The sequence below is a fragment of the Bos grunniens genome, chromosome 16 (assembly GCF_055505025.1).
Source record: "Bos grunniens cultivar Pamir isolate PY7600 chromosome 16, Bosgru_T2T1.0, whole genome shotgun sequence".
Taxonomy (NCBI): Eukaryota; Metazoa; Chordata; class Mammalia; order Artiodactyla; family Bovidae; genus Bos; species Bos grunniens.
In genome coordinates this window covers 78,536,789-78,564,386 of record NC_141180.1, presented here as the reverse complement: position 1 = coordinate 78,564,386, position 27,598 = coordinate 78,536,789, and the positions used below count along the sequence as shown (strand labels likewise).

At 41.5% G+C, this 27,598-nt stretch overlaps 1 protein-coding gene across 19 annotated transcripts in view; it reads left to right on the top strand.

The window, feature by feature from the left end:
* The window catches only part of SRGAP2 (SLIT-ROBO Rho GTPase activating protein 2), a 254,582-nt gene that overhangs the window by 122,698 nt on the left and 104,286 nt on the right, over positions 1-27,598 (top strand). For all 19 annotated transcript variants that reach the window (XR_015142882.1, XR_015142879.1, XR_015142881.1 and 16 more), the window contains exon 4: positions 9,082-9,244. Coding sequence is in view for 15 of the 19 variants with exons in the window: in XM_086342845.1 (XP_086198971.1) it covers positions 9,082-9,244 (163 nt within the window). In the remaining 4 variants the exon portion in view is untranslated. The remainder of the gene's footprint in view (positions 1-9,081; positions 9,245-27,598) is intronic.

Here is a 27,598-nt window from a genome sequence, read left to right as displayed (position 1 = left end):
GCTGCAGTCGTTGATTAGGCAGGGTTGGTGGAGGCTGAAGATGTTAACTGTTCTTTAAATGAGTTGTCTTACTGTGCTCCATGCTTACTGTGTTCTGTGGCTGTGACATCTGTCATTAATCAGTGCTGATTAACTACCCACCCATTCTTGGTGATAGACATTCATTGAATATTCCAAACTATCCCCTGTCCTCAAGAGACTTCCTTCCGGTAAGGCAAGATAAATTTCAAAATAACACATGAGAACTGATGACCATGCAGGCAGCTGATCTGATGACTACTTAGACTTCATTATATGTAGTTCTATAGTTTCACAGATCCCTGGGTTGGGAAGATCCTTGGAGAAGGAAATGGCAACCCACTCCAGTATTCTTGCTGGAAAACAAATCCCATAGCTAGAGGCGCCCGGCGGGCTACAGGCCATGGATTGCAAAAGAGTCGGACACGACTCAGCAACTAGACAACAATTATAGTTTCACAGGACCAAATCATATTGCTGTATTTCTCCTTTTTCATTGTTATCATGAGCCAAGTAAGGAAACACATTGTCTCAATAACAGGTATTCTGCAGGGGGAGGTTTAAATCTTAGGGATACCCTTTCTTCCCAAGCGGCTTGTTGGTGCTTGATATGTGTAAGGACCGTTTGCCAGGCAGGAAGAGTTATTGGCTGTCGATAAGCTTCTCCACTTCTGCCTGATGCCGGAGAGATGCCTTCTCCCAAGGTAGTGGTTACTGCTTTGAAAAAAAGTGTGTGGATTTCTGAGTGACATCATTCCAGTTTGGCACAGACAGGTATTTATTTTTCTACAATGAACTACCAGGAGTGAGCCAGACTGTCTGTCTCAGTCATCTCCCAAGATTTCATTCATTTAAAAAATCTGCTAACACATCTGCGAGTATTTTTTTCTCTGTACGTTTGTCATGTGCTATAATTACTTATGGGGTTTCTGGTGACATCTTGATTAACCAGACAAGAAAAAAACTGAAGAAATAATTGTAGTGTTGTTCGCTGATTATTCTATGGAACATGTGGGTCCAACTGTTAATGTAGATGGTTATAAAAATTTTTTTAATGAGAAATATATATGACTTTTTTTGTTCTTTGGTTATCAGTCATATCTTTGTTATGTCTTTTACTTTTGCTATGATATTTTATTTTAATTAAGTGAATTAATCAGCTCAGAATTTTAAATGATTATAGCCTATTTTGGGGAGCTGTCAGGGGGAAATGTTAATACTTAAGTAAATGTATAGGCCCTTAGTTCTCCTGATCATATTGGTAGTTTTTCTTCTCCAGCATTTAGATTGTACCCAGAGTGCATTAAGAGGGTTTAGTAATCTCTTTGATTATGCCTCCCTATAGTTCTAAGAATGCTAGTGGCGAGACATGGGAGGTAAATAAAGGGAAGGACCCAGGTCTACAGCAGCCATGAGTGGTCTGGTGGGCAGGTAGATCTTCTAAGTCAGCCAAATCAGGATTTCACAGTGGGTCAGCCAAGTATCAAGACTGGGGTAAGATGTGGGCTAAAGCTGATGGACAGTTTAGGAGCAGAAAAGTCATGTCTTAGATCCAGGAGGTCTGCAAACATGGAAGAACCTGGTCGAAAGTAAGACTTTTGCTCCCTTTAATGCTCAGAACAGTGCCTGGTACATAGTAGGCGCTCAATCAGTATTTGTTGCATCAATGAATGAAATAAGAAGACTTTCAAGATCAAGGACTCAGAGAAGGAGGCTGGACAATAAGAAATCTTTTCAAGAAACCAGGGTGGGAAATACTCACATCTTAGGTCAGCCACCCTTCAACCAGTTCTCTTCTTATGACCCCCAGAGCTGTCTTGAGTGAAGCTCTAACCTCCCCTCCCCACCACGAACATGGGTGGGGTAGGGGTGGTTGAAGGGAAGGCAAAATCTCTCACCTAGCATAAATTGATGGAGACATTTCCATTCAGCATCTATTAATACAATGGCTCGGGTTTGGGAACCACTCCCAGTTCTCTGACCTAACTCAGGGGGACCTTGGTCCTACAGTCATTCAGGAAATAGTCATTAAGATGTCATACACATGCTAGTCCAGTTCTCAACTTCAAAGCAGATTCCTAAGCTCCCAGCTCTCGAATATGCCATTATCCCAAGGGTGTGGCTGGACTCCTTGGAACTGATCCAAAGCCACAAGAATTCCATTTCCATACAGCTCTTCCCCTACACGTGATTATAGGGGACAGTTTAGACTATTTTGAGTAAGGTGGGTACACCACTGAATGAATCCTTTCTAATCATCTGTCTAGGCCACTGAAGACAATTTGTAGTATTAACTTATCCCTGAAAATTGGAGAGCTCATTTCTCCGTATGTAGAATATACATTTTCTGCCTTTGGCCCTTTTTTCTTTCTGTCTCTGAACTCTCCTACTCTGATCTCATTGCTGGCAAAGCTGAAGCTGTCGCTGTGATAAGCTCAGGGAAGTGTGCCTGCCCCCTCCCTGTCTGCCCGCCTGCCTGTCTTTGAAAGATGCCTCCAGGCTCCCCCTGTACTACTGGGTCACGCAACCAGCAGCAACCATTATGGGCAGAATCTTTTTCAAGTCAGTTCCCACCTTGGTGATTTTTTCTTCTTCTTCTTCTTTTAACACCTTCCCCGGCAAATCCCATCCATCCTCTGGCTTATCTGGGTCAGCAAGGGTCTGATTTTATGCATGGCACTGTCAAGCCATAAATCCGCTGAGGCTTTGCCTCTCTATCCAGCAGGTTTGCTTCTGTCAGCATCAGCAAAATGCATAATAGAGAAAATAAGCCAGAAAGGCTAATAACACTCATCTGAATAAAATAATCTCTTCGGCTGCCTCAGTTCATTTCATTGTAATCAAGGCACCAGGAAGGAATTTAGGTATAGAAATCTAGCCTCCTCCTTGCTACCAGTGTCCTGTCCAACTATCACTAAATAGTCCCTTTTATTATGTTTATTATGTTTTTTTTTTTTTTTTATTTTAATCCTCCTCATAGCTAGGTACTCAATAATCTGTACTGGAAGATGTATTTGTTTAACTCATTTGGATTTTTGTCTAACAGCACATATATGTCTGTTTTTAAAAGTGAGAAACCACCTTCTTAGATGTATCGATATTTGCATCTTCATGTACAGACTGGCAGGTTTGAGAGGAAAGGTGGGAAAGGGGGCCCAGTGGAAGCGCAGAAGCACCCAGGGGTCTGGCATTCTGGTCTCGCTGTGGCTTCCTTCCTGTCTCCCTCAGCACAGTTCCCTGTGTGGATCGCGGGGCTGCTCCTTCACCTTGCCCCTTGGGGGAAGGACAGTGGAAGATTAAATTCTGCTCTCCCGTTGGTATCTCCCTCACGTCTTCCCAGAGACTTACAGCTGCTTGGTTAATTGCCTGTTGCTGCTGTCTGATCCCAGCCATTATTTGCCGAGGGCTGTGCATTTGCAGCAGGCTGCGCTCTTGGCCCTGGCCCAGGGCCGGGTGAGGAGCATGTCGGAAATTGATGAATGCTGAATCCTAGTGTATTTGGAAATAAAAATCATACTTCTTCACATTTGGATAGTGCTTTAGTGTTGATGTAATTCTTTTGCACCCTCCATCTCATTTTAGCCACACAACAGCCTTGTGAGGTGGGCAACGCAGAGACCACTGGCCCAAAGGGAAACAAATCTCAGTAGAGCACCACAGAAGCTCAAGCCATCCCAGTAATGCCAGGCTTGCATCATGCAGCCTGTCTGCAGATCTGTGAACGTAGCAATCGTTAATTAAATGGTACCTTAAGCCAGGAGAGCTTGCAGGTTTGCGATCATGCTTTGGAGATCTTGGGGGAGCTAGATGTTCAACAACGGGGCATGTGTCCATTTTACAGATGAGACAGCTGAAACCGGACAGGGGGATAGAGAAAAAAAGGGACGTGCACTCCCGAGGTCGACGGAGACTGAGTCAGCTCTTCACCTTAGTGTTTTAGAGGAATCCCTTTAAGAATTTGGTGACTAATGTGTTGAATGTCCATCAATAGTTTAAGTTGAAGGGCTATTGTATTTGAAGTTAATGATTCAACTGTACAGGTTTAGCTCTTTCAGTGCATTTATAATGATCATCTCGTCTGTGGATGCTTAGTTGGCTTGTGACTTTCTGGGCCTCCTTTTTTTTTTTTTCCTCTTTTTTTTTGACTCCAGAGTCATTCCCTCTCAATTACAATATTACATTTTCTTGATCTTCCTCCTGAAAAAAAATTTTAAGTAAGAAAAATACTTCTGGATATTTTGTCTGCTTCTTAGGGATTAGTGTTTGAGGAGGTTTGCAGCTGTTCAGCACATGCCTGAGGGATTCAGACCCTTTTCTTTAAAGGCCCAAGTATCACACAACCTAAGACTCTGGGGGCGGGGAAAGTAAAGAAACTGTACAAACAAGTGATAGATGGAAAAGATATAAAGACAAATTTCAATCTCCTGACCAAACGAAGCTCCCTTGGCTCTAGCAGCCCCAAATAAAATCAAGCTGCAAAGCTGCTGAAGCAGGAAACCACTCTAGCAGAACCTTAATATGCTCCCTATGAAATCACGTCTCGTTGACTTGCTCGTTTTCCAGCCTGAAGTGTGTTCCGCCTTTGTTCGTGTTGGCTGGGAAAATCATCTCTACAGCAGAGTTGTGTTCCCCTCCTTCCACATGCCCCACACCTCTCCCACATCACTGTCCCAAAATAAATAAATGAATTAATTAAAACACCTCTGTTGGAAGGAGAAATAAGTCCAAAGAACTTATAAGTCCAAACTCAAATAAGAAATAAGTCCAAACTCAAAGAACCAAAAATATTGTATGAAAGCTACATTAGTAGTAAAAGAGAGTGGGAAATCCTGGGAGAAACAGACAGCGGAGTCTAATATAATTTTGTTTTAGGGCCAGACTCCTTTTTTAAAATAAAGATTTTACACAGAGCTCTCATATATGCAGCAGATTAAAGCAGTGTTTTATTGGTGTAAATCTACTTTTTTGAAGTACCAGTTTATAATCAGAGGGAACAGTGAGGCTGGGTTTATGAACCCCGATTATGAATCAGAGTTACAAGTTTATATCAGTTTCAGCGTCAAAGTTATTTTAGGTCCTGGTTTGTGTTGTTTGGCATCAAGAAATCCTGACTCACACAGATGAGTTGTCATAATCTTGAGATAGTTTTAAATTGATTTATATGCTTGAAAAAGAAAGATGGTTCTTGTTTTAAATTTGAATCACTGACATTACCTAGAGGATAAATGGGAATGTTTAATAACCTTTACAGCATTGGTAATGAAATTAGGTGATACTCAGTGCGTTTACCCCTGTTACCCAGCCATAGTCTACCACGCGCCCAGCAGAGGCCCCTGAGCCTTCTGTGGCATGCGGTTGAACTTGGCCACTGTGAGTCAAATCGTGTGCTCACCTGAACAGCTTTACCCACGGAGACACGTAGGTTGAATTAAAAACTAAACCTGTACAGAGCAACGTTCATTCTAATCGATAGCATATTTTTCAACAGTCTGGACCCATACATTGATTCTTTATCCCAAAACACGCATATAACAAAGCTCACCTGGGCAGCCCATGAGACATTGGTGGAATCTGCTGCAGGGAAACTGGGTCCTGGGCCCCTTACATATTTCAATAGAGGTTGCTCATTTGAATGGGTGTATTACAGTTGTTTGAAATTTAAATGTAATGTACTGTAATTCCAGCGTTTCTCAGAACACATTATTAAAGCTCCTACTCACTGAAACTAATAATGGCTGTCCCACCACCTGCTGTAAGAATGGAAATAAATGCATGTGGTAAAAATACTGATACTTGTAGCCCCTTAGAAGTTCTGATAAGTATAAATTTATGAGTGGTGAGTGATAAGGCATTTTAAAAGATTCCCACCTCTTCCCTTCCTTTTTAATTCATCTTTGTTTACTCAGGCTCTGCATCCTTTTCCATGGTACTGGGCTGGTTTCGCCTCTCCTGCCTCCACCTGTGGCCTGTGATGGATTCAGTTCATGGCGAACTAGCGGGCCCTTGTGCCCCTGACCTTCTGTGGTAGTATAGGTCTGTCTATGTCTCCCAGCTGTATTGTGATAGCATCACTTTTATAACCACAAAAGCCCCTACTACTGTGCTTTGTCCATTTAAAACACAAATGTTTATACACTTATAAATTTGAAATGTAGCGTTGTTTTTATGTGTGTAGACTGCCATAGAGAAGAACAAAGAGGGACCACCAACCCACAAGAAACAGATTGAAACCGGTTGTAAAGTTAAGGTCATGTGAGATCTGCCCCTTTAAAAAGTGTGTGTATTTGTGTGGTATATTCCAGGCTTACTGAGGACATGGATGTCTTGTCACCCAGTAAAAACTAGGTTATTTAGGATTTTGTAACGGGGGGCTGATTTGGAATCAGTTTGAAAGTTCTCTTGCAGTGGAAACATCAAATGTTGCTGAATGCCTGTGCTCTGATCTCAATGTTTTGAATTTAGGATTGTTTCCTATTTACCTCTTTTTTGTGCCCCGGTGCTAGAAATTTTGAAAGGAGTGAACTAATTACATGTGTCTCTGTCTTAGCTAGTATATATTTTTAATTTCCATAGAAATCTTTTAATCTTCCTGGAAAGTGGATACAGTTGTTACCGCAGTGATCAGCACATGCGTGTTGGGGACTTCGACCACAGAAGCATGGTGCCTGGGGCAGGGGCTGAGGGTAGAGGGCAGGTACAAAGTAGTTTCATACTGTTCATGGGGTTCCCAAGGCAAGATTACTGAAGTGGTTTGCCATTCCCTTCTCCAGTGTAAGCTCCGGGAGTTGGTGATGGACAGGGAAGCCTGGCGTGCTATAGTCCCTGGGGTTGCAAAGAGTCCGACGCGACTGAGTGACTGAACTGACTGAACTGATAAAGCAGTTCCAGTTTGGACTCTTAATATTCATTGGTTTGGAGCAGCCTCTTGGTACTGTTTAGACAGATATTTTGAGTTAATGGTCTGGTGTGTTCAGAGGCCCGGAGAAGGCAATGGCAACCCACTCCAGTACTCTTGCTTGGAAAATCCCATGGACGGAGGAGCCTGGTAGGCTGCAGTCCATGGGGTCACTAAGAGTAGGACACGACTGAGCGATTTCACTTTCACTTTTCACTTTCATGCATTGGAGAAGGAAATGGCAACCCACTCCAGTGTTCTTGCCTGGAGAATCCCAGGGGCTGCTGTCTATGGGGTCGCACAGAGTCGGACACGACTGAAGCGACTTAAGCAGCAGCAGCAGCAGCAACAGCAGCAGTTCAGAAGCCAGAGTATGTGTGGTGTGATTATTTGTTAATGGTTACCTTACATCTGAATTGAAAGAGCTCTTCTAAGTTGAATTCTGCCCTACAAGTAAGTCACAGGTGCCTGCCACAAGAAGGGAGGCAGTGCAGACTCGATAACCAAGCCATTCACAGCTTTCTTGCTTTGCATTAAGAGTCTGGCTGTAGGGAGGCAGGAGGGGAAATGGGAACAAACAAGGTGTGATACTTTGCAGTGATTAAGAGCATTCTCTTTGCAATTACAGGGCTTCTTGAATTCCAGCATTGCCACTTTTTAGCTGTATGAGCTTGAACAAGATATTGTAACCTTTTTAGTCCAACTTTTCCTCATCTGCTGAATGTAGTTGATAACCCCCACTTCGTCAGGTTTTGTAGGGTTCAAATTAAACAACATGAGTACAGGGCCCAGCCATATGCCAAGTGTACAGTAAGCTCTTGATAAATAGCCCTACCTTCTATTTCTTTCCTTAAACCCACATTGCAGACGCAAAACTTTCTGTTGCTTAAGTTAGTGCAGGGAGCTGATTATCTGATCAATAACTTTTTTAGATCACATCCTTTTCAGTAGAAATGAGCACCTAGGTTTAGTGCTTTACTGCTCCACTCAGGCTGTTAACATCTTCACAATGCACGGTTCAGATAACAGTTTATGCTCTTGGTTGTACAGGACATGAGAAAATGGCTCAGTCAATGGAATCAACCCTCCATGGATGTGTTCTGTGGGACTGAAGAATTTTCAGTGACTTTTTCATGCCCAACTCTTTGCGACCCTGTGGACTGTAGCCCACCAGGCTCCTCTGTCCATGGGATTTTCCAGGCAAGAATACTGGAGTGGGTTGCCATTTCCTTCTCCAGGGGAACTTCCCAACCCAGGGATCGAACCCAGGTCTCCCGCATTGGAGGTGGATGCTTTAATTTCATGGCAAATGCGTCCACAATTGTCTTCATTGAATCCTGTGGGAGAGAAATGTGAGGGATTTAGTCTGTAGCTTAGGTTTTGTCTAGAGACTAACTTTTGCCTGTAATCCTAGACACAAACCAAATATTGTAGTGGTTGAGGTCATGGAATTTGGAGTCAGACCTGCTGGAATCATTCTGGTCAGTACAGAACTGTGGTCTGGTCCCTGACTCCCTTTTACTGTCTCTGTGACTCCTTACTAGCTGTGGGCAAGAGACAACTCTGAGTATGTGTTGTTTTGTTTTTTTTTAATCAGTGAAATAAGGATAATGGTAATTCTTTTCTGACAACAAGATGATGGAGCTTAGATGAGATAACATATATAAAGCTTTTACCAAGTTTCTAGAACACACAGGTGTGGGTGCTAAGTCACTTCAGTTGTGCCAGACTCTGCGACCGCATGGACTGTAGCCCACTAGGCTCCTCTGTCCGTGGGATTCTCCAGGCAAGAATACTGCAGTGGGTTGCCATTTCCTCTTTCAGGGGATCTTCCCGACCCAGGGATCGAACCCTTGTCTCTTGTGTCTCCTGCACTGGCAGGCGGGTTCTTTACCACTAATGCCCCCTTCTAGAACATAACAGATGCTCCGCAGATAATCCTACTTCTCTTCTTTCCTTCCTATCACCACCTTCTCCTTCTTATTTTCTCTCTTTTTCCTCCAATGAGCTTTCAGAAAAAGAGAAAACTAGACGTGCAGCTTCAGGAAAGACATCTTTATTTCTGGTTTGGCTCTGATTGCTATGATTTTGTGACATGGACTGTAGTCAGAGATGTTGACCCTGCCTGTTCACCAGTGCTGACTTGTTTTCTTGCCGTTTCTCTGCAGGAAGGATCAGAATGTTCTCTCTCCAGTCAACTGCTGGAATCTCCTCTTAAACCAGGTGAAGCGGGAGAGCAGGGACCATACCACGCTGAGCGACATCTACCTGAATAATATCATTCCTCGATTTGTCCAAGTCAGCGAGGACTCAGGAAGACTCTTTAAAAAGGTAAATAGGCTATTTCTAACCACAGACACCATGTTGTAAATAAGAGAAAGAATATCTTATTGGCCGACTTAAAAGGCTTTCCATGGGTCTTACCCTAAAAACGTACTTATGGAGAGAAAACATTGAATTGGCTCTTTTTCTTCCTTTCTCAGATGTTTTATAGCAGACCTGGGAAAGGAACTATTTGCAAGGTACAGCCCCAGGTCTGGCAGCATAATTCATAATTTGTGAATATTAATAATGACCATATTTGGTTAATTTCCTAAGTGATTTGTGAAGCTATTGAGATTCAGAGATGTTCTGTGTTGCTTTATGATTTCCTCTTCTAGTTCATTTAGCACATCCATGTATGTTTATGTTTTTAGTTTGGTTCTGTTTCCAACTTCTTGTCTTGGCCAAGGTGAACTCATGAATTTGGTTACTCTTATCATGACATATCTTTGTCTTTGGTCCTTGAATATGTTTTTTTGTTTTGTTTTGTTTTTGGTGCTCCCAGGTGGAACTTGAACCCATCCCTGAATGTTTTCTGAAGCTCAATTGTTCATCACAATTCCTTGGGTATATGTCAAAAATTTTGACTAAGGAAAAACTTAAAATTAATTGTGATAATCTTAGGAAATTTGTGCCAAATTCACCTGTCAATAGTCGAACTAGCCTTTTGGAAACCCAGGAAGCTCTTTTCTAAGCTCTCAACCCGAGCTCTTAATGGCGTCATTTATTCATAACTTTTGGTTACAAATGGTGGCAAACACCCCAACCATTGTACATTATGTACCATGTCTAACATTCAGGCTCTGACATTTCCAAAAGATTTTTTAGAAGGTGAATAACCTTCCCACAAGTGATATGTAAAAAGAGGATATATTTATATAGAGGGGTATCATTGGTTTCATACACAGGGAATTCACCGGTTTCCAGTTGACAAAATCAGTGTTAAAAATTTGAGGCTGGGAGAGAATGGACTTCGGTAAATAAGACTGTGGTCCATAGTAGCCTTAGGTCTTGGTCAGTTTTCTGATTCTTAACATTAGGAAGTATACAGATCTCAGTAGGTCTGGAATTAGAACCCAATTTCTTCTTTTTTTTTACCAGCATGAAAAAAGAGCTGCTTTAGAATTGTCCATCTACATAATTGCATCTGTGAAGGGGCTTTCCCTGTGTCGTCCAGATAGGATATTAAGAGTACAATCATCTGAGAATGAAAGAAGGAAGAGAAAGATAACTCCTTGCAGAGCTCATTGGCTATTTTTAGTGGCCCGGCTGTGCGGTGGTTGGGCCCTACTTGATTTAGGGGCGAGGGTACTTTTCACCATCTCCTCATGCTTCCTAGCATCTGCTCCAGCTTGCTTGTCATTAACTTGAATTATTCTGTAACATTTGGTGACATTGTATGTGACTGAAATTAATGACTACAGTTAATAATACTGTATTCAGTACTGGAACACTGCTAAGAGAGTAGATTTCAGGGCTCTTTTCCTACACACAAAAAGGTAACTATGTGATGAGATGACATATTATCTTGATTGTAGTAATCATTTCACTGTGTATGTGATACTAAATCATTTTATACGCCTGAAATACATAGAATTTTTATTAAAATTTTTTTTAAACCTTAGATGGAACCAGTGATCAGATACCACTTCTCTACCATCTTGACAGACACTTAGACCATCTCGAGAAGAAAAGGGGTTGATGGATAGTGTCCTCCTCTATTTCCTCTGTTCATCTGAGAAGAAATTTTTATGAGAGATGTTTAGCTATCTAGACTTCACCCCATCTCTCAGCTCCCTTTTCTCCAATTTCAGAAGGTTAGAGAAGAACCAAGCTGAGAGAATCTTATAACCCCTCCATATTTTAGAGATGTTTATGCCAAAGGCAGTCAGTTATCAAAGCCACAAGTGTCCCCGGTTCCGCAAATGCCATTCACGTTTCACCAAAGGCCTAAGTGTGTGGCGTGTACATAAAACATGGCATGTATCCCCATCCACTCGTGACTGATATTCCGAGCTTTGTCTAAGCATTGGCCTCCTTAAGCAGTGCATGTCTATGCTGAGGGTGTAAGGAAGAATCTCTAATTCATCACTGGATTGTTTGTATATTACATTTCATTGAAGAAAAGTGAATATATCTTTGGCTTAAAGCTGAATGCATTTGTATAAACTGAAAATACCTGGTAACCAGCTTCCAGCTCAAGAAACAGAATATTTCAGGGCCCCCAGAAGTCCCCTCATGCTCCTTTCCTGTCACTAAGGGATTGAGAGGAGTGTCCCCGGTCCCTCAGAATAGCATCACTCCTGACTTTTCACAGCAGAGATTAGTTTTCCCAGTTTCATACTTTATGTAAATAGAATCTTGCCGTGTATACTCTTTTGTGTCTGGTTTTTCTCATTCAACATTGTATTTGTGAGATTTGTTCATATTGTTGTAGGTAGTTGTAGATCATAGGACTTTCTCTTGATCTTTATAACTTTTCATCAGTTAAATTATAGTGGATTAGAGATATCCATAGGATTGTCAAATAACCAATGTTTACCATCCCACAGGGTGAATAACCTCTTTTCTCTCTCCCCTGGGGTCCAATGTAGGCAGAGAACTCTAAGGTAGAAGCTAGCTTGGCTGATCCTAAGAATAGATTAATTCCGTTTGGATGAGAACCCCTCTGCTTTCTAGTAATGGGCGAAGAAGCAGTTTCTCTCCATACCTCACAGTTTCAGTCTCCTTTGTTTAGAGTGTGTTGCACATGAAGAATTAGGATCCCACAGGTTGAGCTATAGTAATAAGAGAACCGAGGAGTGTCCCTGGCCACCCTGGCAGTTTCGTGACGCTTCTCGGGGCTTGCTTTATGCTCTTAAAGCAGAGCCCTTCCCTAACAGATTCTTTCTCTTGGGCTCAGCTTAGCCAGTAACTCTGAAACTCTGGACAATCCCTTCTTTTTCCTCTGCCTTAGTTCCCTCAAGCTTAAAGGAGACTGAGCGATAGGACCTTCATTCTGCCCCTGAAATCTAATGCGCTGGAGCTGTATGGTAACAGGGACACCCTCCACTGGGCTCCTTCTGGTTGCTGGGTGACCTTTGTTACATTGTGATAAGGTGAGCTGCAATCCCTGAGATAAGGACGGACAAAAGTGCGTGTGGGTATAGAGAAGGGGCTCGCTTAAGCAGTGGAAGACCACATTTCTGAAAAGATTGAAGTATGGTTTCAGATTCTTTTATCTACAATGGCCAGCAACCAAGAGATACCACACTGAAATCTAAATATGTGGAATAAATACACCTCTTATTTTACCCGTAAATTTGGTTCCAGTAGCAAAAGGAAAAACCCACATTTCTCTGGAGACACAAAGAAAATGTACCTTTATTTCTGGTTCAGCTGTGGACACCTGAAAATTTACCAGTATTTTACGTGAATTTGAATCTTCTGCTTGTCACTGGGGAAAGTCAGGGCTTTTCTTACTTTAAAGAAATTTATTTTAATCTATAAAACTTAATGATTCTCTGGCAAAGGTTATAAATCATCAGAACCAAAAGTTTTGAACCCTTGTGTGCTAGGTACAGTATTAAGCACTTTGTATGCATTATCTTATTGAATCCTTACAACACTTGTATAAGGTAGTTATTACTATTACCCTTATTTTATGGGGGGAGAAACTGAGGCTTCGAGAGATTAAGTAAGAAAAGAAATGAGGCTGGTATTTAAATACAGCCATCAGGCTTTAGAACCCAAGGTTTTCCACCTACATATTCTGTTAGGCCTCTCTAGGTATTGTATGCAGAGTAGAGGGTACTCTGGATTTTCTTGCTCTTTTTCATTGAATCCAGATATTTCACTTAGTTACAGAATTAAACTAACCTTTTCTTTAGCATGCAACCCTTCAAAGGATCATTCGGTTGTTTCTCCTACCTGGTGTCTGGGCAAGCACCTGATGTTGAAAGTGAAATACAGCCGCACGTTTTTCTCCCTAGGGGCAGAATCTTCAGTAAGAGGGAAACAAAGACTCGTTAAAGATGAGAGTGGCCCGAAAACCTGACTGGAAGCTAACTCCGCTAATTTGGGCATGTCAGGGTGGCTGCACAATTGGCCCCTCTTTGCTCTGAACCCCCTTAAGGAATGCTCCCTGCTGGCCCTCTGGTTTGTGGTTATGTCTGCTGGGACATATTTCACATGTTGCCTGAAGTCCTGGTAGAGATTCCTTTAGCTAAATATAACATGTAAAGAAAGTAGCCTCCTATCCGCAACTTAGAAACAGGCGCACTTTGTGTAAGACTCCAGGGGAAATTGAGCCCGTTTGGTGCTCCTGACACCTCCTTTCATGTTATGAAAGCTTAGTCTGTCTAACCCCTGTTGGAACCAGGGTCTGGGCAAATATTATTGCTGCCACCTTCATTTGTTTAATGCGGTGGTTTCAAAAACGGGGGCCGAATTCTACCAACTCTGACTCTCAGCTCCATCTCGTCTCTTTGCGGGGCATGTTCTACTAAAGGATCCCACCAAGAAGAGAAATTGTCTCTCTCACTGTCTTAGTTTAAACTGAAATAAACTTGGATGTGCGTTTTCCCACCGGGGAGAAGACCACCCTGTTCTCTCTCCCCGACTCACTTAGCTGGGACACTCTAAACGTACCTCCAACTTGGCTTTTCCAGGCACGCTTTCTAGCCCTTAACAGCTGTTTACTCTTAGGCTTGGAAGGCAGTCAGTTCAGACAGTCCTAAGACTGAATTTTATTCTGCCTGTTATGGTATTTCAGGTAACTGTTTTATCTTTATTACCCTAAGGTTCTATGGCAGAAAGTCAGGTTAAATTGAGAAAGCTAGGTCAGATTCCCAATAGACCAGTAGTTCTCAACTTCTTCTTTTCGAGAGAGTCACTTGGGAAGTTTTTTTTAAAAAAATCTTTGCGACCTTGAAGAGACAAAGATTTCTTAGGATATCAAAAGCATGAACTATGAAATAAAAAAAAGAAAAAATGGACTTCATCAATTCTTAGACTTTTATTCTTGGAAAGATTTTGTTAAGAAAATGCAAAATAAGCCATAGGACTGGGAGACTGTATTTGCAATACACAAGACTCAATAAGAAGAAGATGGAATACCCAAAATTTTTTAAACAGGTAAAAGGTTTTAATAGACACATTCACCAAAGAAGATATATATAAATGGCTAGTAAGCTCATGAAGAGATGCTCAATATCGTTACTCATCAGGGAAATGCAAATTAAAACCACTATAAAGAGATATGCTACATACGCACTAGAATGGTTGAAATTAAGAAGACTGACAATACCGTTAGAATGGATGGAATTCTCATATGTTGCTGGTAAAAAATGTAAAAAGGTACAACTGTTTTGGAAAATAGTTTGGCAGTTTCTTATGAAGTTAATAATGTACTTAACCATATGACCCATCAATTCCATATCTTTGTGTTCATCCAAGAGAAATAAAAGTATATATCTACCCAAAAACTTGTGTCTGAATATTCATAACAGCTTTTGTTGTAGGCTGAATAATGATCCCTCCCCCAGAGATGTCCCTGTTCTAATCCCTAGACCTGTGGATGTTGAACTTTATCCATAAGTCTTTGCACATATAATGAATTTGAAGATCTTAGGATGTGGATTTAATTCTTGTTTACATAAGTGGGTCCTAAATGCAATCACTAAGTGTTCTTAAAAAAGGGAGGTGGAGGGAGATTACAAGCAAAAAAGAGGAAGGCCACGTGAGAGAAGTGGAGGGAAGGAAGCAAAGTCACAGAGAAGATGCTAGGCCACTGGCTTTGAATGCGGAGCCGAGGAGCTCGGCTCTAGATGCTAGGAAAGGAAATTGAGAGCCTCGCTGCTGATGCCGTTTGGCCCAGTAAAATTGGTTTTGCACATCTGATCTCCAAAAGTATACAAGAGTAAATGTGTGTTGTTTCAAGCCACCAGGTTTGCAGTAGTTTGTTATGGCCACTGTAGGAAACTAATATTTTATTTATTAGAGCGAAAACTGGTACCAACTCAAATATCCATCAAGAGATGAATAAGCATATTGTAGAAAATCATATTGTGGTATGTCCATGTATGAATACTAGTCGGCAATAGAAAGAAATGAAATGCTATTGGATACAATAACGCAGATGAACTCACAAAACATTCTATTCATAAAAAGAAGCCAGACATTATGAACACATCCTGTATGATTCCATTTATATGGAATCTTATAAAAGATAACTCTAATATATAGTGATAGAAAGTAAACCAGTGATGGCCTTGGGGCCAGAGTGGGGATGGGGTCGACTGCAAAGGAACACTGGGGGTTGTGGAAATGTCCTACACTCTTCATTATGGCCATGTGCATTTGTCACAATGTGTCATCGTATATACTCAAATGTATACATTTTATTGTATTCAAATTATGCCTCAGTAAAATTGCTTCAAAAGATAATAAAAGAATACCAGGCCAAGGCCCCGCTTCAGGACAGTTGAATCATGGTCTCTAGGAAAGAGCCCAGCTGATCCTTGCATATAATCAGGGTTGAGAATCACTGCTGTAGATACCCTGGTTTCCATCCTGGGGAAACCCAAGAGCATAGAGGTATATGTGAAGCAGTAAGATCCTGTCCGTCTGTCTGGGAGCCATATTTTCCCCTGCTGCAGAGAGTGTTGAAGCATCTAGGTCAGTTTGTCTAGGCTACCCACTGTGGTTTACCTTTATTCTTGGAGGATGACAAAGGGTGAATCTGGCTTTAGGGGTCACACTGAAAATAGGAGATGCAAGAAGGATGCTGAGGAAGAATCATCAGAGGATCAATTAGTAGTTTTCTCCAGGACCCTGAGGTGTTAGACATGTCCTTTTCCCGTGAGATCAGTCAGAAGAGAATTGCCATGACTGGTCAGATTTTCTCTGGCCAAGGAAATGGCTCTGGCAGTAAAGTTAAAAGGCGATTTGAAACTAAAAGCAGTACTTGTTACCTACTACTACCTGTTTATCCCCTTTGGATAGGACTTCCTATGGAGTCTTTGAGTCTAGCTGTTTGGCATATATGAGGGGAGAGGATGATGATTCCCCACCATGTTCTGTGGTGGTGGTGGTGTCATAACTGGGAGGAGAAGAAAGGAGCTATGATGCTGGTAGAGTTGAATGTCCCTGATCGGTACCATAGATTGAATGTATGAAGAAAGCAATAGATTTCCAAAGGTTTTGTTCTGTCCTCTTGAGAACAGATTTGACCTAAAGACATTTCTGAGGGAAGGAGTAGATGATTGACTTACCCCTCCCTCTCTTCCCCAATCCATTCTGCAGCTTCTCCTCCACAGAACTCAGTATCGATTGTTGATTAAATTTCCCCCCTGTTCTAACAAGGTCACTAACAGCGGTGTGTGGTGCTTTACAGACAGCTGTTCCCATTGCCCAATTTATCTTGTTGGTAGCAAAACTCTGTTCCAATTAATTGAGCTTTATTCTCTCATATCTGATGAAGAGATCCCCTTTGGAAAAAAGAATAGGATGTGAAGCTGAGTTTATTTGAGTAGGGAATGGAAGGCTGCCAGCTACTTCAAAGGTATCTCCGATGATAGGGGGGCGTCGGGTTTGCTGCCAAAGCCAGCAGTGAGGGGAGCTTTGCCCTTAGTGCTGTTTGTGGCATTGTAGCTTCGGTTTCTGTGACACTGGGTCAGGAGCATCTGCATCCTCCCCCTTGGGGCTTCTCTCTGGGTGTCCCAGGGTTCTTTTGGCCTTAGGAAGATTCAGCTAAGAGGGAATGTGGCATCAAAGATGCCTGCTTTGCCTAAGGTTAGTTTATACATTGCCTCTTTGGTGCTTCGGTCCTCAGGCATATATATGCCTTTTTTGAAAGAGCACAGGGTGCTCTGTGTAATGGTACTCCATCTTCATAAATCAAGCGGTGGTTAAGAGTGTCAGAAGAGCAATTTTAAATTATGGAAAAGAGAGATGCAGTGGACAGAAAACACAAATGTCTCCGTGCCACCTTGTATGTATTGGAATACTACCCTAAACTAGGAAAGCATGTAGTCACGAAGTATTTTAGTGAAAACTATATACACGCCATTATGCTAGTGCTAAAGAGAACTTAAAATCAAATTGAGGAGCAAGATTTGCCCCCAGGGGGCTTAGGGCTTTTCAGTCCATTTAAAGCTCCCAAAACTTTCTACAGGAGGATGATAAGAATACTAATTATTTATTTATACTGTTAAATAAATACTGTTATTTAACAGGCTTTCTTGAAATGCTTATGTACTTTTATTGTTGTTGTTCAGTCACTCAGTCGTGTCCAACTCTGTTATGACCCCGTGTACTGTAGCTCACCAGGCTCCTCTGTCCATGGGATTCTCCAGGCAAGAATACTGAATGGGTTGTTATTTCCTTCTTCAGGGGATCTTCCCAACCCAGGGATCAAACCCTCGTCTCCTACATTGACAGGCGGGTTCTTTACTGCTAAGCCATCAGGGAAGCCCTTTATATACCGTGCTGCTGCTGCTAAGTCACTTCAGTCATGTCTGACCCTGTGCAGCCCCATAGACAGCAGCCCACCAGGCTCCTCTGTAGAAGGCCCTAAATATATTTTCTCTAGTCTTTCCATCTATTTTGAAAGGTTTTTTTTCCCTTAGCTTTTTACATAAGTATAAAGTTGTTAGAGAAAGTGCTTGTATTGTAAAGTGTACAGCTCTATGAATTTTTACAAATGGAACCAAGTGTGTAATTATTACCCAGATAAAGAAAAGAATGTTCCCAGTATCCCACGAGCCCCCTCTTTTGCCCCTTTCCATTCATTATCCTCTGAAAGCCACTAGCCTGACTTCTAACACAATATAAGTATTTGCTGTTTTTGAAAAAAAAAAAAAAAATTATATAAATGGAATTTTATTTTTTCAGCTATTTAACTATGGCATTTTTTTCTTCCCTTGTTTCTATTGTTTATTATGAGAAGTCAGCTATGATTCTTATTGTTGTTCCCTTGGATATGTTTTGGGGGATTGGGCGACTGCTTTTAATATTTCTTCTTTTTTTAACGTTTATTTATTTTTGACTGCACTGTCTTTGTTGCCATGCGTGGACTTTCTCTAGTTACGGGGAGCAGAGGCTGCTCTCTAGCCGCGGCCTGCGGACTTCCCGCAGTGGCTTCTCTCTGCCAAGCGTGGGCTCTGGGCCACACAGGCGTCCCTCGTTGTGGGGCAAAGGCTTAGCTGTCCCTGCAGCACGTGGAAGCTTCCTGGACCAGAGATCAAATCCGTGAACTCTGCATTGGCAGGTGATTCTTAGCCACTGGACTACCAGGGCAATCCTATTTTTTATCTTTGGCTTTTAGCAATTTGACTATAATGAGTCTAAGAGTGGTGTTCATTTTTTTTTTTTTTTAATTTGACTGGGATAAGTACCATATCTACATAGCCTGGATCCATAGATAGTGGTTTTACCTCAATTTGGGAAAACATATGGGAAATATTTTTTCTGTCCTGCTTTCTCTTCTTGCTTTGACTCCAATTACACACTTGTTGGACTGCTTGATACAGGCCCGTAGGTCACTGAGCCAAGCTCTTTTTTCCCTGTGTGCTTCAGTTTAGGTAATTTCCAAAGTTTACTGATCCTTTCTTGTTGTATCCAATCTGCTATTCATACCATCCAATATATTTTTTTATTTCAGCTGTTATATTTTTTAGTTTTATGATTTCCATTTGGGTCTTCATTTTTTCCTTACAGTTTTCATAGAACTCCTGAAAGCACCGTTCTCTTCATCAATTATTTTTAAACCATATTTGGCAATTATTTAAAAAATTCTTGTCTGCTATCTTCAGCATCTATATCATCTGTGGTTCTTTTCTGTTTATTATTGACTTTTTTCTCTTGACCATGAATAACATTTATTTTTTCACATCTACTAACGTTTTATTTCATATTGGACATTGTAGATGTCATTATTGAGACTCTAATTGTGTTTAATCTTCCTCTGCAGAGTGTTAAGTTTTGATCTACTAGGCAGTTAAATTGATCACCTTGAGCTTGTAGGGAACTGGTTTTAAGGTTTGTTAAAATGGGTCTATTTTGGTTTTGCCTGTAGTTCTGAAACATGTTCTATACACATAAGTTATGACCTTTCTGGGGTTCCCATGGGAAGCCCAGGATGTTTATCACGCCCTCCAGCTTGTCAGGCTTTGAACTTGTCCGTCTCCCCTACAGCGGCGGCAGCTAGGATGGCCAGCAGTCCCAGTTTGCCTGGGGGTGAGAAGGCAGTTCCTGGGATATGAGACTTTCGGTTTTATCCATTCTACTGTTGATGACATTTGGATAAGTTTCCACTTTGAGGCTATTATGAATAATGCTTCTATGCACATAATTTTGGAAAGTAATTTTTCCTCCCACTGTATAGTTGAAAAAACTAAAGCTCACATTGGTAAAATGCTCTTTTGTAAGACCAAGGAGAGGTGACATTGGAATTTGAAATCCCTTGCTCTTTCTACAGCATCACCCTGCCACTCACGTTTCGGGATTTATAGGTGGCATCCTTAAAACATAGTTATTGCCAAATCAGATTGTTGAGCCTGGTCACAGTCTGAGCTTTGATGACAGTGAATTCAAACCTGCTTCTCTCTCCCTGTTTCCCCTTCCCTCTCCCCTGGCCTCGTCCCCGTCTTCTGTGCCTCTCCTTTTCCCCTTCTCTGTTTTCCTCTCTCTTCCTTCTTACTTTCTGTTCTTTTGAATAATCTTTTAAATTTTTATACCACCTGTGCATTGCAGAAATTAGAAAATATCAAGAAGCAAAAATATGATAACTAAAAAGCAGATTGTATTGTATATACTATTTTATAATCTATTATTGTAGTCAAAATCTCCACTTACCCATTTCAGTAAATTTTCATTTCATCTAACGTGCAAACCACGTAAACATTTACCTAATTGTCCTCGAATGTACTTGACACCTGGTTTTCCCAAGCTGGTATCTAATACACGGTGGTTTTATGTCCCTTAAGTCTCCTTTAGTACTGTTTCTTTGCCATGACGCTGATTTGTTGCACAGACCAGGCCAATGTCCTACAGGTTCTCCCTTCTAGATTTGCCTACTTGCTTCCTTGTTTTGTAATTTAACTTCTTCCCATATCCTGTATTTCCTGTAAATTGGAAGGTGGTTCTATAGGCCAAACCTATTCATGATATATATTTTCGACTAGAATATTTAGTAGGAGATGTTGGATACTTCATATTGCATCACATCGGGAAATAAACCCACCAATAATGATGCCACTGTTGACCGCCCCCCATTAGGATGATAGTCTGAATCCTCTATTTTGCAGCTGCATTTTTCTCACACAGTCAGAAGCCTGTTGTATGGTATTATTTATGGTGCTATCATACATATTTTGGGTGCCAGTTCAGTTGTTCATCTGATATTTTTTAACATCAATTGATAATCTCTGTACTTCTTATATTTGATTACAAAATGCTGCTCTGAGAAAAGATTACTAATATAATTCATCAGGCACCATGAAAATAGATAGCAGTTTGTAAAAATGTATTACTCCCAGGAGAAACTACACTCATGGTGTAGAAGCTGGCTAGGTATCAATTGTTTATTATAAGACTCACAGCAATAATAAAAATAAAAACTATAATTAATACTAAAAGGACTGATGCTGAAGCTGAAACTCCAATACTTTGACTACCTGATGCGAAGAACTGACTCATTGGAAAAGACCCTGGCGCTGGGAAAGATTGAAGGCAGGAGGAGAAGGGGATGACAGAGGATGAGATGGTTGGATGGCATCACTGACTCAATGAACTTGAGTTTGAGCAAGCTCTGGGAGTTGGTGATGGACAGGGAAGCCTGGTGTGCTGCAGTCCGTGGGGTCACAAAGAGTCGGACACTGAGTGACTGAACTGAAAGAAAAGAAAGAAAGAAAGTGAAGTCACTCAGTCGTATCCAACTCTTTGCGACCCCATGGACTGTAGCCTACCAGGCTTCTCCATCCACAGGATTTTGCAGGCAAGAATACTGGAGTGGGCTGCCAGTTCCTGCTCCAGAAGATCTTCCCGACCCAGGGATCGAACCTGGGTCTCCCACATTGCATGCAGACACTTTACCCTCTGAGCCACCAGGGAAGCCCTACTGAATACTAAAAGAGTGGTAACCATGCCTAAAAACTCTGCTAAGTACTTTGTATGTATTAACCTATTTAATCATCACAACAACCCTTTAAGATGGGTAGTGGTTCTGTCACCTCCATTTATAGATAAGAACATGGGCAGACGTTAAGCAATTTATTCAAGGCCGTACAGCCGATTGGTGGCAGAATTGGGATTTGTGGCTACGTGGCCCACTTCCTCTGTGTCATCTCTTCACATCACTGTGGTCTGCTTCCCCGCATGTAGAAAGGTGGCAGTCATTATATTGGGAAGTTCAAGGGCTGGTGCTTGTGAAAGGAATTAATGACTTGGGCATTCTGCAGTAATACCTTTGGGTACTTTTGCCAGGCCAGAATTTCCCTTGTGCTCTTCTGACTCAGCTTCTTGCCCAGCTTGTCTGGAGAGAAAATAAGTATCTGATTTCAGCCTCCCTCCTTGCCGGACTGACTTCTTTTGATTCCCCTATTTGTCTTTGTCAGGAGTTTTCCTTTGAGTTTCTTCCTGCTTGTCTGAAGGTGATTTTTAATTAAAATGTGAAAAAAAAAAATTCTCCTTTTGAGATAGCATCTTCCATTTTTACATGCTCTTCTTCTTTCCTTTAAGATACTGAACTTTTCAGATCTGATGGTTTTTCTATCTGATCATGCCCACCCCTTAGCCTTTTTGCTTTTTTTTCTTTTTCCATCTTTGACTCTGTGCTCCATAAATCAATAGCTTTTACTAGTATTTAGCCAACATGAAGGTTTAAGTTACTGGCTAATTTTGTCTGCACTAACTCTTGTCTTTGAGAGTCCATAGGAACTTATTTCTTACGAGCTCTTGGAATCATCCTGTGTTGAGCTAAGTAGTTATAGTTAAAGCCCAGGGACAAGACTGAGTAGCAGCATTTTCTGTCACCTTTGATTTGGAAGCAAGCAAAAATCCCTTAGCTTAGTTTACTTTTTATCCTAATTGTTAAAGTAATACATATTCTTCCAGTACATTGAGGGGAAAACAAAAATAATAAAAAGAAAATAATGATTACTTAGAATTAGTATTAATGTTGTAAGGTGTATTTCTTTACAGTCTTTTTTCTATGTGTATTTTTCTTTAGAAAATTAAGATTATATTGTATATTATTTTGTATAATTTTTTTCATTTACCATTTTAGCTGAACATTTTTTCCGTGTCATTGCATCCTCTTTAAAAATGTGGTTTTTAATGATTAGACAGCATTCTATTTTCTGGTTGTCCCACAGCTCATTCCTACATTCTTTATGGTTCTTTGGCTATGTTGTTTTATCTATCTGCTCGAACATGTTCTGGTATGTCCAGAAGCAATCCAGAGTCTCATTTGTATCTTCCTGCAAGTCACTTGTTTGTATGAATGCTTTCATTTGAAAATATCCTACTTCCACGTGATATAAGGCAAGGAGAGAGGGTTTCCCCTCTTCTTTTTTCCCTTTTTCTTCCTCTGTCTTCCTCTATCTCCAAGTTTAGCCCGGAGCCTAGACCTCAGACCTATGGCTGACCTGGGTGCTGGCTGGCTCAGTGGAATTCTTTAACTACATTGGGTTTCAATTTCCTCATCTTTGCACTGGAGAATATTACTCATATACTCACTTTTCCTTCCCAGAATGTTTATATACACACACGCATGCGCGCACACACACGGACTTCCCCAGTGGCTCAGAGGTAAACAATCTGCCCGCAATGTAGGAGATGTGGGTTTGATCACTGGGTTGGAAAGATCCCCTAGAAGAGGGCATAGCAGCCCACTCCAGTATTCTTGCCTGGAGAATTCCATAGACAGAGGAGCCTGGTGAGCTATAAAGTACATGGGGTTGCGAAAGAGTCGGACATGACTGAAGCGACTTGGTGCATGCACGTGCGCGCGCGTGCACACACGCACACACACACACACACACACACGAATATTATTTGTCCATTAAAAAAAAACAAAATCCTCCAATTTGTGACAACATGAATAAAGGAGGAGGGAATTATGCTAAGTGAAATAAGCCAGACAGATAAAGGTAAATGCTGTAGGGTATCATTTATATATGGAATCCTTTTTTAAAAAGCCAGTTTCATAGACATAGAGAACAGAATGGTGGTTGCCAGGGGTTGAGGGATAAATGGGGTGACGTAGCTTGAAGGGCACAAATTTTTAATTATAAGTTCTGAGTCTCTATAGCAAAGCATATAGTTAATAATATAACATGTGTACTTGAAAGTTGCTGAGAGTAGATCTTAAGCCTTCTCATTACACACACAAAGAGTTAACTATGTGAGGTGGTAGATGTGCTAATTATCTTGATCTTGGTAGTCATTCTACAATGTATATGTATATCAGATCATCACTTTGTAGACTTTCAGTTCGGTTCAGTCACTCAGTTGTGTCCGACTCTTTTCAACCCCATGGACTACAGCACGCCAGGCCTCCCTGTCCATCAGCAACTCCCGGAGTTCACTCAAACTCATGTCCATTGAGTTGGTGATGCCATCCAGCCATCTCATCCTCTGTCGTCCCCTTCTCCTCCTGCCTTCAATCTTTCCCAGCGCCAGAGTCTTTTCTAATGAGTCAGTTCTTCACATCAAGTGGCCAAAGTATTGGAGTTTCAGCTTCAACATCAGTTCTTCCGATGAACATCCAAGACTGATTTCCTTCATGATGGACTGGTTGGATCTCCTTGCTGTTCAAGGGACTCTCAAGAGTCTTCTCCAACACCACAGTTCAAAAGCATCACTTCTTTGGTGCTCAGCTTCCTTTATAGTCCAACACTCACATCCATACATGACTACTGGAAAAACTGTAGCCTTGGCTAGATTGACCTTTATTGGCAAAGTAATGTCTCTGCTTTTGAATATGCTGTCTAGGTTGGTCATAACTTTTCTTCCAAGGAGTAAGCATCTTAATTTCATGGCTGCAGTCACCATCTGCAGTGATTTTGGAGCCCGAAAAAATAAAGTCTGACACTGTTTCCACTGTTTCCCCATCTATTTGCCATGAGTGATGGGACCAGATGCCATGATCTTAGTTTTCTGAATGTTGAGCTTTAAGCCAGCTTTTTCACTCTCCTCTTTCACTTTCATCAAGAGGCTCTTTAATTCTTCTTCGTTTTCTGCCATAAGGGTGGTGTCATCTGTGTATCTGAGGTTATTGATATTTCTGCCAGAAATCTTGATTCCAGCGTGTGCTTCCTGCAGCCCAGCATTTCTCATGATGCACTCTGCATTTAAGTTAAATAAGCAGGGTGACAATATACAGCCTTGACGTACTCCTTTTCCTATTTAGAACCAGTCTGTTGCTCCACGTCCAGTTCTAACTATTGCTTCCTGACCTGTATACAGATTTCTCAAGAGACAGGTCAGGTGGTCTGGCATTCCCATCTCTTTCAGAATTTTCCACAGTTTATTGTGATCCACACAGTCAAAGGCTTTGCCATAGTCAATAAAGCAGAAATAGATGTTTTTCTGGAACTCTTGCTTTTTCTATGATCCAACGGATGTTGGCAATTTGATCTCTGGTTCCTCTGCCTTTTCTAAAACCAGCTTGAGCATCTGGAAGTTCATGGTTCATGTATTGCTGAAGCCTGGCTTGGAGAATTTTGAGCATTACTTTACTAGTGTATGAGATGAGTGCGATTGTGTGGTAGTTTGAGCATTCTTTGGCGTTGCCTTTCTTGGGGATTGGAACGAAAACTGACATTTTCCAGTCCTGTGGCCACTGCTGAGTTTTCCAAATTTGCTGGACTATTGAGTGTGGCACTTTCACAGCATTATCTTTCAGGATTTGAAATGGTTCAACTGGAATTCCATCACCTCCACTAGCTTTGTTTGTAGTGATACTTCCTAAGGTCCACTTGACTTTGCATTCCAGGATGTCTGGCTCTAGGTGAGTGCTCACACCATCGTGGTTATCTGGGTCATGAAGATCTTTTTTATAGTTCTTCTGTGTATTCTTGCCACCTCTTCTAAATATCTTCTGTTTCTGTTAGGTCCATAACATTTCTGTCCTTTATCGAGCCCATCTTTGCATGAAATGTTCCCTTGGTATCTCTAATTTTCTCGAAGAGATCTCTAGTCTTCCCATTCTATTGTTTTCCTCTATTTCTTTGCACTGATCACTGAAAAGTTAGAGACTTTAAATAAATACAATTATGGTTTTTAATTATTCCTCAATAAAGTTAAGAAAGGAAAGAAAGAAAGCACTCTGCAGAGCTTTGGTTATATTCATGTAGAAGAGTGTGCCCCTTGTGCCTTCTCCCTGCTAGGGTAGTCCTTGCCTCGCTAAGCTAATCTCTTTTAGCACTGTGTTATCATATAGGGTGGGCTTCCCTGGTGGTTCAGATGGTAAAACGTTTGCCTGCAATGTAGGAGACCCAGGTTCGATTCCTGGGTCGGGAAGATCCCCTGGAGAAGGAAATGGCAATCCACTCCAGCACTCTTGCCTGGAAAATCCCATGGACAAAGGAGCCTGATAGGCTACAGTCCATGGGGTCGCAAAGAGTCGGACACGACTGAGAGACTTCACTTTCACTATCATGTAGGGTAGTGAGGAAATACAGAAGGCAAACTGGGTGATCCAGTCTCTGGCTTTAATAGTCTCTTCTCCAAAGCCAAGATAATCCAATCCTTGTGCCCACATTAGCATCGCATCCTTTCCTGCCTTGCTTCTTCCCATGACCTCGTTTTCCTTTTGATGTTCATTTTGAGGGCGGAGAGTAGAAAAAAGCTTTCTCTTTTTGCATCTTTATGAGTCAGTGGCTTTTCTGGGTTCTTGTGTTCTCAGGAAAACTGCAGAGCCCACCTGATTCTTCTTTCAGGGACACTTTAAAAAGAGAGAGAGAGAGAGCACACTGCTTTATTTAAATCCAGGAGTACCGGTATCAACTAGTTCATTGAGTTCAGTTTAGTAAATACTATTAGATTTTCTTTAATTGCTTGGTAATCAAATTGGCACTATAAAAGAGCTGCAGAACAAGCTTAAAACATGGTTCAAGATCTTAGATTTCTTACCTCTCAGTTGGATGGACAGGCCATAGACTCCACAAGCAGGTTACAACTTAAAACATCAATTTAATGAATGGTACAGATAATTGGTTGTCTATAGAAGCTTGGACTTGCACTTTCACTTCCCACAGAAGTTTGGAAAAGGCACAGATTTATGAGAGGTGAGTCAGGCAAGCTTCATACAGGCAAACAAATTCAGCTGATGTTATTTTAATTATCTGCCAGGATTCTTAATTAACCATCCATGTCTTATCTTCTGGAAATATCCTTTGATTATTTCCATATTACCTGGTGCCAACTTCTTCTCCTGTCTCTTTGTCCCCATGAGAGATGCCACCCATGAGAGCAGGCTGACAGCTGCAGAGGCTTGGTTTCCCCAGCAGTGTGGGATGAGCTTGGAGCCTGAATGTACAGGGCTTTGAATGCCAACCCAAAGAGTTTAAGCTACTGGTCAAAGAAAGCCATTGACCATTTTCGGTAGGGCAATGAGATATTGAAAACCACTGTTTCCAGCAGCATTGATGGCTCAGTATGGTTTAGAGTGAAAGAAAGTATTTGAGAGCCCACTACAGTACTTCAGGGGATAATAGAAACCAGTTTTTGGATAATGGCAATGGCAACTGAAAGAACAAGATTTTTTTTTTTCTCCATGCTGCTTGGTACGTAGGATCTTAGTTCCTCGACCAGGGATCAAACCCATGCCCCCTGCACTGAAAGCACAGTTTTCAATGTTTTGTCAAAATAAATAGAGTAAAGATGATGGAGGCACTGGGACAGTGTTGTTTCATATAGGGTGCTCAGGAAAGGCCTCATTGATAAATTGGCATTTGACTTGATTCTTGGAGGAAATGAGGGAGTTTGCTATTTAGCTCTCTGAGGAAAGTATTTCAGGCAGGGGGAACATGTCTAAGGCATGAGATGGGAATCTGCTTTTCTTATTAAAGAAACAGCCTGATGGCCTTGCACACAGTGGGCAAGACGGAGAGTGGTGGGTGATATGGTTGAGGATCTGGGGTGGAACAGAGAATTGATAAAGTCTGACTTCTGTTGAAATAGGATTGTTCTGGCTGCTGTGCTAAGAGAAGACTGGAGGAGGGACAAGGTAGGAGCAGACCAAGAAGACCAGTTAAGGAGGCCCCTATAAGCAGTTCAGGCAGGAGGTGATGGTGGGACACAGCAGTGTTCATAGATGTGGAGATCATGAGATAAGGTCAGAGTTGGATATATTTTGAAAATGGAGCCAGTAGCATT